This window comes from Malus domestica, chromosome 09 (genome assembly GCF_042453785.1).
Source record: "Malus domestica chromosome 09, GDT2T_hap1".
Lineage (NCBI taxonomy): Eukaryota > Viridiplantae > Streptophyta > Magnoliopsida > Rosales > Rosaceae > Malus > Malus domestica.
In genome coordinates, this window is record NC_091669.1 from 31,215,278 (window position 1) to 31,231,944 (window position 16,667).

Genomic DNA, 16,667 nt, shown 5'->3' on the forward strand with positions numbered 1-16,667 from the left:
ACAGTGCTCATTTAATGAAAAGACCCACTATCAGACTGCTTTTTTTTCCAAAAGCACTTTTACAAAAAAGTTTACCAAACGCTCTGCTGATTTATTTCACAGCCGCTTATTCTCACAGCACAACCGCTTATTTTCACAACAGTTTTTTTTCAAAGTACAGCAATACCAAACCAGTCCTTAATCTGTTTAAAATTATCAGTAGTACTCTCAACAAGTCCAATCTTTTAAGGTACATAAAATTTGGACATTATCTGCGGTGCGTGGGATTTGACGTTCCCGGCAGCGAGTAAAAGATGCATTGAGAGTATCGATTTTTAGAAAGTTGAAAACACGGGCTCCCAGTGTGCAAGACAGCAGACAGACGTAGACCCAACGAAATCTCCAATTCTCCAATTCCAAATTTGTCCCTATTCTATTCCCCAAAACCCCCAAACAATACCATTATTATATTACAACCCCCACATATTCACAATAGTTTATTATTCTCTCTGTTATGTTTGACTAGCTGTGCACTCTACAGTGCGCCTGGGGTGTACAGTTGTCGTCCTCCTCTTATCCTGCGCACGCGCCACTGTCACTGACCAAAGCCAAAGTCTCTTTTCGCAGTGAAAATGGCAGAGAGGAGCCTCCTCGAGCTTCTCCATGTGGTTTTCGATCTCTAGGGCTTCCCGAGAACATACGACGTGTCGTTTGCAGATTTCCTTTTCTCTCGATCGGCGCTTTTCGTGGTCGTTATTCCATTGTCGTCATCCTCACCGTCAATCTGAATCTCTTCAGGCTCTCTCTCAGCTGCTGCTTTTCTCTATCCATTGCGTGCAAAAAAGGAATACATTGCGTCAGACGTCGTCGTTTTTGCAGTGAAGGGTTGCTTTTGTTGCTCTGCACTTGCAGGAGAGAGAGAGAGTGTTCTGTAGTCGCTTAAAGGAGTGTAGTTATTGTACGGACCGTGTGTTTTCTGGTATGTTTTTGGGTGCTTTCAGAAACAAAAATTGGGGGTTTGGAGGAAATGTGAGTCCCTTTTTTGGTGAAATGGGGTTTTTTTGAAAATGGGGACTGGGCTTGGTAGATTTCATCAAAAGCTCTCCACTTTTTGGGCTTTGAAAGAAAAGGAGCTTTGAGGTTTTTCATTAGTGGTGGTGGGGAAGAAAAATGAATGATTCTGCAGGGAAAACGGCGTCGTCTTTGGTGATAGCAGAGAAGAAGATTCATAGGCCGGGTGGTTGCGTTGGCATTTTCTTCCAGCTCCTTGACTGGAACCGCCGGTTCGCCAAGAAGAAGCTCTTCTCCAAGAAATTGCTTCCTCCATGTCAGTCATTTATCTTCTATAAAAGCTTCTTTTTATTTCCTTTTTAATTAAAAAAATAATTAGAAATATAAAAAGTTTGGTGACATTTTTGTGTGTGTTAATTTGATGGATCAGCTCGAGCAAACAAGGTTTCCAAGAAGTTCAGAGATGAAAAAATGCCGATTTCCAAGCTACATTTGGTATGCATCTTATTGTAGCTTGTAAATTTAGATTTATTTGTACTTTTCTTGGTGGGTTTGATTGTTTTAATTCTCTCTTTTTGTTGGGAATGCTGTGTGTTTGAATGATAGATTGCTGATGAAAACAGTGGGGGTTTCCCAAATGCGAAGAAAAACGGGAATCCTAGTGTTGTTTATGAGCACAAGCATGAACTGCGTGCTCCGAGTTTGGTTGCTAGGCTTATGGGTCTTGAATCCATGCCTGCCACACGCGAGAAGCCCAAGAAAGCTTCGTTTGCTGATGTTAGTGACAGTGGAGAGAAGACAATTGTGAATAACTGTAGTGGTAATGATAGAGAAGAACTGAATTTGGAGACACAAAATGGAAAGTCTGAAGCAAGGCCTCAGAAGCTGCAGAAAATGGGACCGTATGAGAAGAGGGCAGTGACTAGGTTTGGAGCCGAGGCACTTCAAATTAAGAGTGTTTTGTCGTGCTCGAGAAAGCATCACCCAAGGCTTGCTTCTCCAGTGAAGAGTCCGAGGATTTCCTCTGGGAAGAATGCTTCGCGAAACTCTCGGTTGATTGGTGCTGCTACTAGAATTTTAGAACCTGGACTGCAGTCTACGAATAGAGCAAAAGGTGCCCTCACTTACTCGCCTTCGTTTCAATATCCTCCGGTGTGTGAGGTTGTGGAAGATGGAGCAACAGTTCAATCACCAGAGATTTCTAAGCATGCACGTTGTAATGCTGGTGCGTCCAATTCTCTGATAGGCCAAACTTCTTGCAAAAGCTGTGGTAGTTCAGTAGATGTTGTGGAATCATCGTCAAAGGTGGAGGCACAACAACCTGCTTTCCCATCCTTTGCTTCAAACATTATCAATGGCTCTTCGATGGTAGCAGAACAAAGTAAGCCGAAGTCATCCATATCCTCCTTTGGGAAAGAAAAGGATGCAATTTCTCAGGGAACTCGGAACCAACCTGTATCAGTTTCTGGTCAAAAGGGAATACGATCCCTTGGTGAACCTGTCACAGAAGGGAAGTCTCTACCACCAGAAGGTCTAGCTTCATGGCAGTTGTTGTCAAATCAACCATGCAAACCTCAGAAGGGAGAAGCATCTTCGATTACCTCAAAGAATAGGTCTCAGATGCAGCATCGAATGTCACTAGGAAGAGAAAGGATTCCACCCAGATCCAAACTAAATAGTCTTGATGGCAGAAGAGACTCATCTGCTGCCAATGCTGTTACAGGGACCAAAGACTTTGTTGCCTTGAACCGAAATCTGACTGGTCGTTCCCGACCAAGGGTGCTTACCAAAATGAACGATTATAAGTTTGACACAGAGAAGGAAGCTTTTAATGGAAAAGATGATTATCCATCACAGCTAAGGACCACAATACGGAAAAGGAGGATTATCAATGGTAGTGGCCAAGTTGGAAGTAGTGGTTTTGTTGGTTCAACTTCCACAAGACGGGGGAATTATCAGTTTGATGTGCCAACTGGAAAAAGATTAGGAAATGGTGTTCATTTTATGAACCACACTTCTGCTAGGAATGAATTAGCAGGTCAGAGAGAAGGTAACAGAGCAAATGGAAATAAGGGCACTGATGTTATTTCATTCACATTTAATTCCCCTATCAGGAACAGGACTGGAAACCCTGCGGGAATGCAAGGTACAAACATAGACAATTGCATAAAGGCACCTCCCCAAGAACCATTGCCATTGAGTGGAGATGTTATTGGTGCCTTTCTGGAACAAAAACTGAGGGAGCTTGCTTGTCAAGAAGATGAAAACATGGCAACAGGTGCTTCATCCAAGAGGTCCACTGCTATGATTCTCCAAGAGCTAATATCTGCCTTGTCTGCAGATCATTCTATTTCTTCTCATGACGGACAGATGGCCAATACAGATATAGCATCACCTGTAAGTGTCTTTGTCTATTCAACTGTTTTTATTGACATAGCATTACTTATACTTTTTATACCAAGAAGAATATGTTGGAAGTGTGACTATTTGAGTCTGGGAACTAGTTGGAATGAATTTGACTACTTTGAGAGATGATATTTGGGTTTTTACTTTTTACTGACATTATGAAACCCGAGAACTTTAAATAGGAAAAAACTCAATGACTACAGTTATAGGTTTCCCTGTTTTATGTATTTGATAACTGGTTGGGTGGTTTATTTCTCATATTATGATCCAAACCTTTTGGTACTAGTATTTGTCTAATATGATGCGTTTTAGATGTATTACTGAAGTTCTTAATTTGAAACAAGCAGTACAGTACTAGGTTAATTAAATGGTATCTGATGTATGACATATGTAACTGTCCATTAGAGTTGGCCAATACATGGAAGATCTCTCATGGATGATAGTTGAGCACTTTTCGTGTTTGTATGGTTTAGTCATCTTAGGTTGCATCGCTGTTTAATCCCAGATTATTTATGTCCCATGCATCATAAAATAGTTTTGATTTCAATTTCGGGGATACTAAAAAAGATAGGGAAAGTATTTCTTTATTTTAGTGCTGACCTACATTAAATGAGCTTAGATATTTGTAACCTCATGTAAATTGAAGATTCATACACAGTTATTGCTCCTGTTAGTGAGATTGGATGTTCATGTAATCGTAAATGGGGGCCAAAACGGAACTTCCAATTTTATATAATTTTAATTTTAAAAACTTTATTCTTGTTTTATATGGTAGGAGGTTGCATTTCTGTGTATTGCGGATACAAAACAGAAACTGTTCTGACCTGGGATGACTAAAATAAAATGGATACATCATTGTTGCTGGGTGGATTTTCATTAGACTTTCTTGAGCGTTCTAAGTACTCATATAGTGCTTCCACCAGGGTAGTTTGAGGTATACTAATGCGTTCTTTCTTAATTATGAGGAATTTGCCTGTGGATTCTGTTTATCAAATATCAATTCACGTGCCATGGAGGGCTTTTGTCCACGCATACGCCAATCTGTCAACAGTAATTACTTTGGCATCTACATAATGGAGGTTGTCTGTGCATGTGCACCATGTTACTAGTAATTTAGATGAGTGGAATGGAGAAGAATTCAGGTCTTGGGAAAGCTAATTCAACAAAGCATGCTGCTGTGTGATCTATTGATTTAGTTTCCTCACGCTTTGCTTAAAAATACCATGAGCAAGAATTTCATATTACATTGATAAACTAGTTACGGTGGTTTGGACATGTGAAACGAAGGCCTACTGACATTCCGGTTGGAAGATGCGATTACGAGAAAAAGTTTCAGCCTCGGAGGGGTAGAGGAAGACCTAGGAAGACTTTGGAAAAGACTCTACAAAAAGACTTGAAGTCCTTGGATCTAACGGAAGATGTGGCACAGAACTGAGTGCAATGGCGTTCTAGGATTCATACAGCCGACCTCGCTTAGTGGGAAAAGGCTTTGTTGTTGTTGTTGTATTGATAAATTAGGGGCAACCCCTGGTTGTTATATTCAGAAAGTGACTATTGGTAACCTATAAGCAAGTGAAAAAGTTATCAACTTCAAAGGACGTACATTCATGAGTTGGTTGCCAGTAGCATGTTTACTGCCATATCTTGTGTATGTATTACCCTATTAGGAACAATAATATTAAGGAGATGCTGAACCAATAGGGAGTATGAAGGGAGAATGGAAAGAAAGGTCAGGAAGACGAACAAGGGGATACCTAGGCTTTAATATTACATGATGAAATTTCTCAGTATTACTCAAGTTAGCATCTCTATTCAATCATTTCCCTGTATGCTTTCTATTTGCTTCTCCTGCAACTTTTACCGGTTAAAGTTTCTGTGGAATATCGTAGATGTTAATACTCGATTAGCATTGGCATGCAAAATTAGTTGTTTATACACACTGTCCTTTAATGATTTAATCCTCATCGCCAACTTCTCTTGTAAAAGTAGGAATTATTGTTAATCTCAGTTAATGAGCCTGCATTGTGCCTAACTTCAAATCTTTCTTGTGTTTTATAAAAAGGTGTTTTGGTACATTTCTTGACTCTTTTAGCTTCTGTTGTTCCTCATCAGGCTTGTGGAAAGACAGATAGATCAGTTGGAATCTTTCATGATGGTCATCATTTGAGCCCTGGGTCGGTTCTTGAAGCTTCATTTTCTTCGAGTAGTCTGGATGATAGCTCAGGTAGAGTACTTGAGTAATAGTAGAAACTGCTAGGCAAAAACAGATACATAATTTCCTTTTCTAAACCGAGGTGGTAGAGTACTCGGATAACCCCCTAATCTAAATGTGATTTGTTTTGTTTTGATAAGATCCTTGAAATGTGATTTTATCTTCGTCTTGCTTCTGATTCCAGGGCATAGGTCCTTCTACCCTCACTCTATGGATTACTCTGCTGATCAGTTGCAACTTGGACATGATGCTGATATTGTAGACTCTGCCACTTCAGCGGACAAAAATAAGACTGGCGGTGAGATGATAACTGCTCTTTTCGGCAATGTATCAAGAATGTTGCATAGCATCGATGCTGGTGGGGAGAGATTGAGTGGAGGCAAGCTCACCAATGCAAATGAAGTTATCTTGAATGCCGAACTGTTGTTTGGAGATGTGACTCTTCACAATAAGGGGAACATAATGGAAGGTCTTTTTGTCAGTCCCTTGCTTCTTGATCTGGAAACTATTGCTGGCACCATGATGACGAAATTCCATGTGTATAGTAGTTTCAGGGGCGTCAAAGAACTTACTGAATTCCTATTTGGCTTTGTCGTTGAGTACTTGGAATCAAAATATGACCGATACTGCAACTCCGGATTCAGATTTTGGAAAAAACTCCCCGCAGGCATGAACCACAAGTTGATGATTCAAGAGGTTCGGGAGGAGATTCAGAAGTGGACGGATTTGGCTGGAATGATTCCTGATGAGTTGATAGAATGGGATATTAGTCATTCCCTGGGGAAGTGGACGGATTTTAATATCGAAGCGTTTGAGGTCGGTTCTGAAATTGACGGAGACATTCTTCAAAGTTTGGTTAATGAAGTTGTGATCGACCTCTGCGAGAGCAGGCTGCTGGATTCCTTTTGAAATTCATGTAAAACCCTAGCAACCATTTTTTTATATTTTTGAGTTCGTATGATCATAGATCAGCCATGTCACATGTTAATTTCTGTGTGTTAAACCAAGCAAATGTATTCTTTTGTACAAATCAATGGAAGGCTTAGGGTTTAGTTTAAGATCAGTTATCAGGTTTTGCCAGTTTGTACGTGCTAGTATTTTGCACTTTTTTTATTTTCCCGCTTTTGAGTGTCATAAAAGTTGGTCAACCTTGTCAATCCAACTGCTGATATAATAAATAGCCGAAAAAAAAAAGTAGATAGTGTTTGATAACCTGAAGTACCAAAAGTGGTTTTAGCAAAAAGAAAAAAAGGAGGGGTATCATTGTGAAAATGAAAGTTTCATTATGTTCACCCGGCCTTATACGAAAAAGCGCTTTTTTGAGAAGCATGATTAGAGCATCTTCTGTTTTTTGCAATTTTAGACTAAAGAGGCTGCTTTTTTTTTTCTTTAGCTTCACTTTTTTATTTATTTTTTCTTTTACAAACACAATTTAGGCCTAGTTTGTTATTTTTTTTTCACCAAAAACTGATTAACTTTAAAGTTAAGCAGTTAAAAAAGTGTGGTAAAAGTAAAATATACTGCTTACTTTAAAAGCAATGGTCTCTAGACATCAGTTTTTAAAAACTGACTGTAAGTTATTTTTAAAAGCTGCTTTAATAAAAAAATAGAGTTGAGCCTTTAGAATATTTTAAATTTATGTTATTTATTTTAAACAATGACATTATTTATTCTTGGACATAACTTGGTTTCAGCAGCAGTTCTTGCTGCTCAATTATTTGGACACGTGTCCATCCGTGATTGGCCAGCAGCATGAGCTATTGCTTATTTTTTAGCAGCCAAGTTTTGTTCGTATGAAAAACATTGTTAAGAAGGATAAAGAACAAAACTTGGCTGTTGGCTAATCACAAATGGACATGTGTTCAAGTAATTGATTTTTTAATCATAGATTGAACACGTGTCCATTTATGATTGGCTAGCAGCTGCTGATTTTTCAGCAGCCAAGTTCTGTCCAAGTGAAAACCCATAACCCTCGGAAAATTTGAGAACAAATGGCCAAGCGGTACCTCTAAGCTTTTGCATTCCATCAAAAAACAAAAGTGGTAAGAGCCGTTACAAGTAAAAGTTCCATTCAAGTAGATATCTGGACCGATCAGATCAAAATTTTTACTACCATGATTTGATCAATCATCTTCAATTAAAACAGAGGATTTGCACAAACAACAAATCAAGGGGAAAAAAGTACATCCAGGAGTTGAAACGATTCATCAAACTTTATCATTGACTAGTTACATTCCGAAACAAATAAAAAAAAAAAAAAGAATTTTAAGTGGTATTCGAATTCCCAGGCCATGAAACCACAAACAACATATTCAGCAAAGAAGACCCCCCAAAAGCACCAGACTTTCAGAACTGTCTGTACCCCAAAACAGTCTTTGGCATTGCTCTGCCATTGCCGTTGGCATTCCTTCCGCCCCTGTTTTCGCCGCTAATAGCATTAGCGGCGGCGGACGACAACCCCTTCAACTCCTCCATACTCGCGTAGCTCTTCCTCCCCATGATGCCTCCACCATTGTTGTGCCTCTTCTCTCCCGCGATCGCCGATTTACTCCCTCTTGAATTCGACAGAACCCCGTCCGCCGCTTTCGCCCAACTCTTCGCCGGCGGAGTCATCTCCTGCATCGACGGAAGCCTCGACGGCGGCTTGCGGTTCTCTTTCCGCAACACGGCTGAGAAATCAGGCACCGATTGAGCGAGAACGGAAGACCCTTTTCGCGAATCGGTCAGATGGGTCTGAAATTTGACTTGTTTCTTCAATGGGGTCGGTTTCGATTCGGGTTCTTCGGACTCCTCTGGGCTCATGTACTTCCTCCTTAGCCGCGATTCTCTGAGTTCCGCGTAGGCTCTGTATCTGGGTCCTCTCTCCATGGAGTAGCTCTCGGTGGCGAACCTCAGGGGGACTGGATGCTGATCTGGGTTAGGGTTCTGTGAGAGAATGAGAGCGATGGGGTCGAGGGCTTGGAACAGCGACTGAAAAGCTTGGTTTTGTAGGTGGGTTTGTTGCAGAGAGCCGTTAGTCTCTGCCATTGTTGAAGAATTCGGGGTCAGCTGCGTTTTGTTTTCTTCTTCCTTCTTCTCTCTCTAAAATCTCAATCTTTCTCTCTCTAGAATCTGAAATTCGGTCGTTTTTGGGGTGATTTAATAATGGCGTATGTAGTTTGTGAATTCGGTTTTACTTAGTTTGCAATTAAAGGTTTTGGATTTGCAACGGTCGAAAAATGGAAAGAGACTCTGTGTTACCATTTTGCTTGCTCTTTTTCTCGCTTCCAACGTTCTGAATTTTGAATCGCTTTGGATACCCTATCGACGGTCTGATTTGACTGACTTTTCCACGATGACTTTTTAGAGCCGTCTGATATTTTATTCCTTGTGCTGTGTCAGCGGCAGGGGAACTAAAAATTAATCAAGGGAAAGTGGCTAATAATTCAAATATTTGGTTCTAATTTTGCTATGTCAGCGTACTTAACGGAGCTGATGATAAACTTGACGGAGGGGGTAAAATGGGACTTTAAACATCGGTCATGAAGGCAAGATGAGTCACTTTATCTTTTGGCCAACAAGGTGAGATTTGCTCATACTAATAGACTTTCATACAACGGTATTATAAAAGTGTGCATTTAAGGGCTCGTTTGGTATACATAATTGGATTAAAATAAATAACTTATTAAATTAAAGGTAGGTTGAACGAAAAAAATATAAAATTATGAGTACCTAAAGAATAAAAGATAAATTACTCACAGAGAAAACTTATCCATTTCAACCTTCATTAAAATGGTTGGATTAGTAGGGATAGCTAATCCTCTTTTAATTCCATCCCGATGAAAAACCAATCACTTCCGCCTTCAATATACCTTGAATTTGAGAGTTCTTCGTTTCAATCCAATCGTGTGTACCAAACGAGCCATTAATCTCTCTATTTTAAGAGGGCAATACATCAATTACGATTTTGGCATATATTGTTAGCTCTTCATATAAGGTGCCATGGCATTAATATTGTGCAAATTACATAACTGTTTCGGAAGAAATATGTCACACACAAAAGGAATTGTGCAAATTACACTTTGTGGTATTTGTATTTCTGCCTCAAATTGAAACTAGTGATGGTCTGGTCAAATCCATTGAGCACCAGGGTACTTACAGCTTCAACCCCTTGATCCAGTGCTGCATCAATCTGACCACATATATAGCAGATATTGGTCGCACCTTTAAGATCAAAGGTCGAAATGCACACACGTCGAAATGAACAGGCACCGTAAATTGTGTATGCGTGAGCATTTGTACACGCATCATGCGGATGCAACCAATTATTTAGAGACAAAGACATAAATATTTTGAAACAACCATATACCTGATGTCTGTCTACGGTACTGAATCTCTGTGGAAGATGGGCTTTCATGTCCACAGTTCCCGGTGGATTTCCGATGCCTGAAAACGTAATTCAAATATTTTTTTTGATTTTCCACCAAGGCAAGCAATAGACCTTGTATTGAAACTCGTACTAGGGGCAGTACGAGTTGCGGTAGTTTTGTTTTAGACTTAATTAACAAACCATCCTGATTTTCTGGTGGATCAAATACCAACCCATATTAGACCGAGAAAGACCACTCGAACCAATTCAAACCCGTAGTTTCGGGCGGGGTTGGTTTCTCACCGAAGTGGGATTAGTTTCATTCTATTTGTTGAATGCATACATATAGTAAAAAACTCCACAAAAGCAGTACATGACATTCAGTACAAGTAATGGAACCCTTCCTTCACCGGATACAGATTGCAAAAATTTGAGAACATGACTTTTAAGACTTGTTCTTTATGTTACTTCAACCTTTCCTTAAAGTGCAACAGAAATTTAGATAGTGGATTCCCACGTTAATGGCATGGCCAGAACAGAGTTTCATGATATGGCCTTTGGGACATCACAGGGTTTAGGTTTTAAGTACCAAAATTATAAGAGAACACGTATGAGTAGTGGTACTTAAAGAACAGTTATATGAGCCTAAATTGACGCAAAAATGCAAGCAGAAATGATGAGAACAAACCGATTCTCCGCTATAATTCATGTAGGCTTGAGGCTTCACCAACGTAATTGGTACTTCTCCGATGGAACCTGTACTGATCCCGCAAAGCAATCTGAATGAACAACAAAACACAAGAGAATGTGGAGCTGAAAAACAAGGACTGAAGCGCTTAAATACCACTGAAGACACACCTATTCCAACCAAGGCCTTTGACTGAATTGTATTCATCGCAATGCCTTCTGTTTTAGCAAATACCATCAATCATCTCGAAACCAATCTAATGTAGGGCATTGAAAAACCATTCAACTGAAACAGTTAAATTAGTTTATAAGGTTAGAATATTACATTGTGCCTAGTCCCCTCCTCAACCCACTACATTTTGGGTTCAAACCTCCGCCTTCCCCTTAACATAGCTTAGAGTAGTAACATCGCTTGTAACATAAAAACTGGTCAAGTTTCGACATTTTTAATGCCTCAGTTGGCTAAATTTTGAGATTATTTGTTTTTGTTTCCTGGAATTATTGTATCTTTATGGACAAACACACATAATTTTAAGCAGAAAATATGTACGCTCCCAAGAAATAAAAAATAACAGATAAGCTGGGAATAACAAGGATATGATAAATAAATGGAAAGAAAAGTAGAAAGAAGGAATGAAATCACGAAAAAGATAGATACCGAACCCGGCTAAAAATTTTGGAGGTTGAATTTGACGTTGGGGGAATATGAATGTGAGGAAGTTGCGGAGGGAAGGAGGTGCAGGGAAGTCCTTTATGGTTTGCAGATAGAGGGAGGTGCTTCAGAGATGGAGTAAAATACCAGCAAAACCTCCGGAATTTCACTTTGCGTTGGCCCAATGCACCAATTCATTGGTGGGTTGGGCCTCTAGTGGTCATGATGGATCTTATATAGTGCAAGTACAAATTGAGCGAGTTTTTTTTATAATGTATTGGTGGAGTCAGAAATTTATCGAGAAATGTCAATTTTAAGCAACTAAGATTAAAATAGAGAGCATTATATATAAAGACAAAAACTTTCATTATATTTCAAGAAACTCAACCAGTTTTTAAACAATTTTAAAGAGATAAATTAAATATAATTAAATTGTCTGTAAAGGGCATTGATTACTGAAGTAAAACCGTCACCTCTTCCACCCATCTCTCTCTCTCGTCACTGACTCTTTTGACTTTTGAAATCTCTCCAATTTTGTTTCTTGATAGCTGATACCGTGCAAATGCGTACCATAACAAATGGATAGAAGGAGTTAACAAAATCATGCGTTTGTGGGACTATATATATATATATATATATATATATGATTTATAAAGAAAAACTTAATTAATCGTATGGTATTTGAAACTGATTTTGTAAAAGTGATCGAAGATGGGTTGAATTGATTCTGCAAAAATGACTGAAGACGGATCGAACTGATTATGCAAAACTAAATACGCAAAAAGTGGTCAAAGACGGGTTGAACTAATTTTGCAAAAATAGTCGATGACAAGTTGAACTGATATTGCAAAAATGGTCGAAGACGGTTTGAACTTATTCTATAAAAGGTGGTTGCGGACAGATTGAATTGATTTTGCAAAAAGTGGTCGAAGACGAGTTAAACTGATTCTGAAAAAATGGTCGATGACGAGTTGAACAAATTCTGCAAAAATGGTTGAAGATTGGTTGAACTGATTCTGCAAAAAGTGTCGAAGACGGGTTGAACTGATTCTGCAAAAATGGTTGACGACGGGTTGAACTAATTTTGCAAAAATAGTCGAGGATCGGTTGAATTGATTCTACAAAAATGTTTGATGACGGGTTGAACTAATTCTGCAAAAATGTTTGAGGACAGATTAAACTAATTTTGCAAAGATGGTCGACGATGGGTGTGGAGCAAAAAATAATCAGGAGACGACACATGAATTTTGGGTCAAAATGACAAAATTACCCTTGAGTAGCACCAGAATTCCCATACGTGAGCAGTGGACAATCATCCCACAATCAAGTCAAAAGTACCCAAAATAGGTATTTATTCAAAACCTATTTCATCCATCTTCTCCAAAAGGTAACCCCAAAACATTCATTTTAAATTATGTTAATTAGCTAATTAATAGATTTATTACCTAATTAATCTATTAATGGCTAATTAAATTACCAATTAACTACAAAATACACTCAAAAACACCACAAAGGGCCGGTCACCTTCTCCCCCAAGGAGGCCTGCCATGCCTTATATATATTACCCCATTTTCTCTAAAAACCTAGGTCTACACTCTTGCTAAATACTCAAAATTCTCCAAACACTTTTCCCTCAAAATTCTAACTTTGGCATTGGAGGTTTTTCTGCCAAAGCCCTCCCCATTCATCGTGGGCGCGTGAGGCTATTGGCCTTGACCTAAGGTGTTATTTGTTTTGTAGGTGCAATTTTGTCTAAGAACAAGGAGGAAGAAATTTGCATCCATAAAGTGGTGCTTTCATTGAGAGTTGAGTCCCACACTCGTAGAAGACTCTCGCATCCAAGAGATGGGACCGCGGCGATCCAAGAGGCTAAATGTGACAATAAGTGGAGTGGCACCACCACCACGAGTTTCCACTATGGGAACCATTACGGTGGCTACCACGGTAGTCACTTGCGGCAAGGTCCATGGTGTCACCACCACGGCTCGAGCCGTGCTATCTAAGGCCCATGGCACCAAGGTCACGGCCCAGGCAAAGTCATTCCACGCCCAACGTGAGCCCAACGCTTTTCCAAGCCGAGTCCAAGCCTCGCACCCGTGTGTGCCACACGTCGAGCAACCCACTCATGTGGCCCAGCTTGCTCTCACCGAGCAGCCCACTCTCGCAGCCCACCCTATTCCTGCCGAGCAACCCACTCTTACGGCCTAACCTGCTCCCACCGAACAACCCACTCCCGAGGCCCAACTTGCTCCCGTGGCCTTCTAAGTAGCTCAAATCGGTCCAAGATTAGTTCAACAGTCCCGACTCCAAATTTTCGGATCGACGATCAAACCGGGAGCATTTTCACCACATTTTTCTGTGAATTTGACATTTCCCAACTCAAATCTCGCGCTCGGAGTCTACCACACTTCCATTGCTCAATGAGATACATTCCTTCCAAGCTCTTCCAACCTAAATGGAGAACAACACTTGTCTAGACAAGTTATAGAGTTGACGAGTGCCCTCGCATAAAAGACGAACTTGGTGAATCAGCTCTTGCAGCTCACCGAGATGCAATGTGCCCCTGACGAGAGGTCTCAAAGTAGGACAAGGGTAGACGAAGAATCTCTCCAGCAGCGTCCCAGCAACCAGCCACTTGACCAGTCACGAACTGAGCGTTCTAATGGAGTACATTCGAGACTGGGCCCTCGAGATAGCGTATACTCATGTCTTAACGCGTGGAGGAGCGTGCATTCTCAGTTAGGCCCACGGAAAAACATACATTCATGGTTGGGGCCACACTCCGATAATCGACATGAGCAACCTTCCAGGCAAAGTGTTCATTTGTGGCAAGGCCCGTAAGGAGCATCATCCACCTCACATCAAAATAGGCAGCACAACGGACTAAGAGAAGCAGTCACTCAATCTAGCTCAAGTTCAACCAGTAACCTGCGAGTTACCTGCTCGTTTGCTAGGAAACATACCACATGCACCGCAGCTGCGCCGTAGATGAGCCGAACACATGGATGAGCAGCCTAGACCAGCATGTCATGACCGGGGGCAGCCGAGAGCTCTGCCACCTCAATAAAGGAAAATTCAGGAAGAAGTAGAAAAGCTCATGACCGAGCGATTGCACGATTTCCTGTACAACGAAGCTATTGACAAGGCGCTCCGATGAGACATGACCAACATAAACGAGTCATATTTCAATGACAAGATCGATGAGACATGACTACCCCACATAGATTGTCGAATACAAAGACTACTTCTGTTTCGACAAACGCAGCAGCTCAGCCTAATGGCGCGCCAGGGGTAGACGAGTACTAGAAGGACACATCAGCCTAACTACCAAGAACCGGGGGTAGGCCTTATGGTCCTAGTGGTCCAATCCCTCTTGCTGCGCATAACCTGGCCCAAGCCCTGCTTTCACAGCCTTGCCTACCCGTTCCATGGCTCTCGGTAGCCATTGACCTATCACCATGGCTTATAACTGTGCCAATCTTGCATCACAGCTCCCAGTCGTGCCAATTTTTCCATGTTACTCGCGTCAACCAAGCCTAAAAAAGGCACACGACGAAACACCTAATGATGGTGAAATAATTCTGGGAGCAGCTCATTGCGCTTACACCCTTACATGGGTTCCACAAGCAGTTTGAAGTCTCAAGCAGTTCACCAAAAAAGACCTCGTAGGTTGAGGATTATTTTAGTTATCCAGCAGTCCAGCTTTCCTTAACTACTATCCATAACAACTGCTCAAAACCCTTTATGGGTCTGCTCTCCAGTGTGAGAGGATAAACTAATTTCTCTCCAGTGCGAGAGGGTAAACCAATTCCCCGACACCCATATGGGTTTGCTCTCCAGTGCGAGAGGATAAACTAATTGCTCTCTAGTGTGAGAGGGTAAACTAATTGCTCTCCAGTGCGAGAGGGTAAACTAATTCCCCGACACCCATTTGGGTAAACTTTCCAGTGCGAAAAGGCCACATAGCTCAAAAGATCGAATGCTTGAAGATCAACTAGGCAGCAAATGGTCAGGGGGCAACAACCATTTTTGCACTTAACAGTTCGCTCATCTGACACTTCATCTTCAACTGCTCTGATCTTCGTAGCTCCACCCTTGACTGCTCCATCTACGGCAGCTGAGAAATCAAACTCAAGCAGTTTCCTTATTTTTGGAAAGCAGCCCAGATGTGGCAGCCCAAACCGTTGCTTATGCCACGCCACTTCCTCGGCCAATGCCGAGCCAATCCTTGGCTTCAATCAAGCCAAGCAGCACAAGCAATGGCCCTTACCACATCGCCTTCTTGGCCCATGCCAAGCCGACTCCTGGACCCTGCCAGCCGAAGAGACAAGAAGGATTAATTTTTTCTTACATCAGTGTGGCACGAAGAAGACAAAGAAATCAACGGAAGACGGTTCTTTGCACGAGCAAGCAAAGAAGAGTGCTAAGGGATGGGGAACAAATATCCTCTAGCTTTGTATCTTTCTTGTAGGGATAAATAATTGCCCTCCGAAGTTCATTTAATCCCCTACTTAAGGTAGGCTTAAATAGGCTTTGGAGGCGATTTATTTCTCTTTCCTAGAAGAATCTAATTCCAAGTCCAAGAGAGAATCTGCATCAAAGTTGGAGATCTCTACACTTGCTGCCCTTTCCTGCGAGCAGCCCATCAGGTGTGAGGGTATTTGTGGAGCAAAAAATAATCAAGAGATGACATGTGGATTTTTGGGCACAAAGGATAAAATTACCCTTGAGGAGCATAGAATTCCTATGCGTGAGCAGTAGACAATCATCCCACAATCAAGTCAAAAGTGCCCAAAATAGGTATTTATTCAAAACCTATCTCATCCATCTTCTCCACAAGGTAACCCCCAAAACATTCCTTTTAAATTATGTTAATTAGTTAATTAATAAATTTATTACCTAATTAATCTATTAATGGCTAATTAAATTACCAATTAACTACAAAATACACTAAAAAACACCACAAAAGGCAGGCCACCTTCTCCCCCAAGGAGGCCTGCCATGCCCTTTATATACTACCCCATTTTCTCTAAAAACCTAGGTCTACACTCTTGCTAAATTCTCCAAACACTTTTCCCTCAAAATTCTAACTTTGGCATTGGAGGTTATTCGGCCAAAGCCCCCCCATTCATCGTGGGCGCGTGAGGCTATTGGCCTCCTATGGTGTTATTTGTTTTGTAGGTGCAAATTTTTCCAAGAATAAGGAATTTGCATCCACAACAGGTTGAACTGATTCTACATATAATTTCAAAACTGATTCTGCAGAAATAGTCGAAGATGAGTTTAACTTATGGCGCGTATTATAAGCTTGTGTGCTTCCTTCTCTTTCTTCTTCGTCATGACGGATGATTTAGAGAACCTTCCTCCTCCTC

At 40.9% G+C, this 16,667-nt stretch overlaps 2 protein-coding genes and 1 long non-coding RNA gene across 3 annotated transcripts; 1 reads left to right on the forward strand and 2 right to left on the reverse strand.

Moving 5' to 3' along the window:
• The first annotated feature begins 448 nt into the window (after positions 1-448).
• On the forward strand, positions 449-6,671 carry LOC103411799 (probable GPI-anchored adhesin-like protein PGA55). The gene is made up of 5 exons (XM_070804847.1): positions 449-1,306; positions 1,421-1,485; positions 1,597-3,387; positions 5,509-5,620; positions 5,793-6,671. The coding sequence occupies exons 1-5, from the start codon at positions 1,150-1,152 to the stop codon at positions 6,515-6,517; spliced, it is 2,850 nt and encodes a 949-aa protein (XP_070660948.1). The 5' UTR covers positions 449-1,149; the 3' UTR covers positions 6,518-6,671.
• Positions 6,672-7,954: 1,283 nt separating this feature from the next.
• LOC103411800 (uncharacterized) lies at positions 7,955-8,635 on the reverse strand. The gene has a single exon (XM_008350423.4). The coding sequence runs from the start codon at positions 8,633-8,635 to the stop codon at positions 7,955-7,957; it is 681 nt and encodes a 226-aa protein (XP_008348645.3).
• A 955-nt stretch (positions 8,636-9,590) lies between these two features.
• On the reverse strand, positions 9,591-10,239 carry LOC103411801 (uncharacterized). Its single transcript, XR_003775823.2, has 2 exons — positions 9,957-10,239; positions 9,591-9,779 (listed from the first exon to the last, which is right to left on the reverse strand). It is a non-coding gene; the product is annotated as an uncharacterized lncRNA (long non-coding RNA).
• Positions 10,240-16,667: the final 6,428 nt, after the last annotated feature.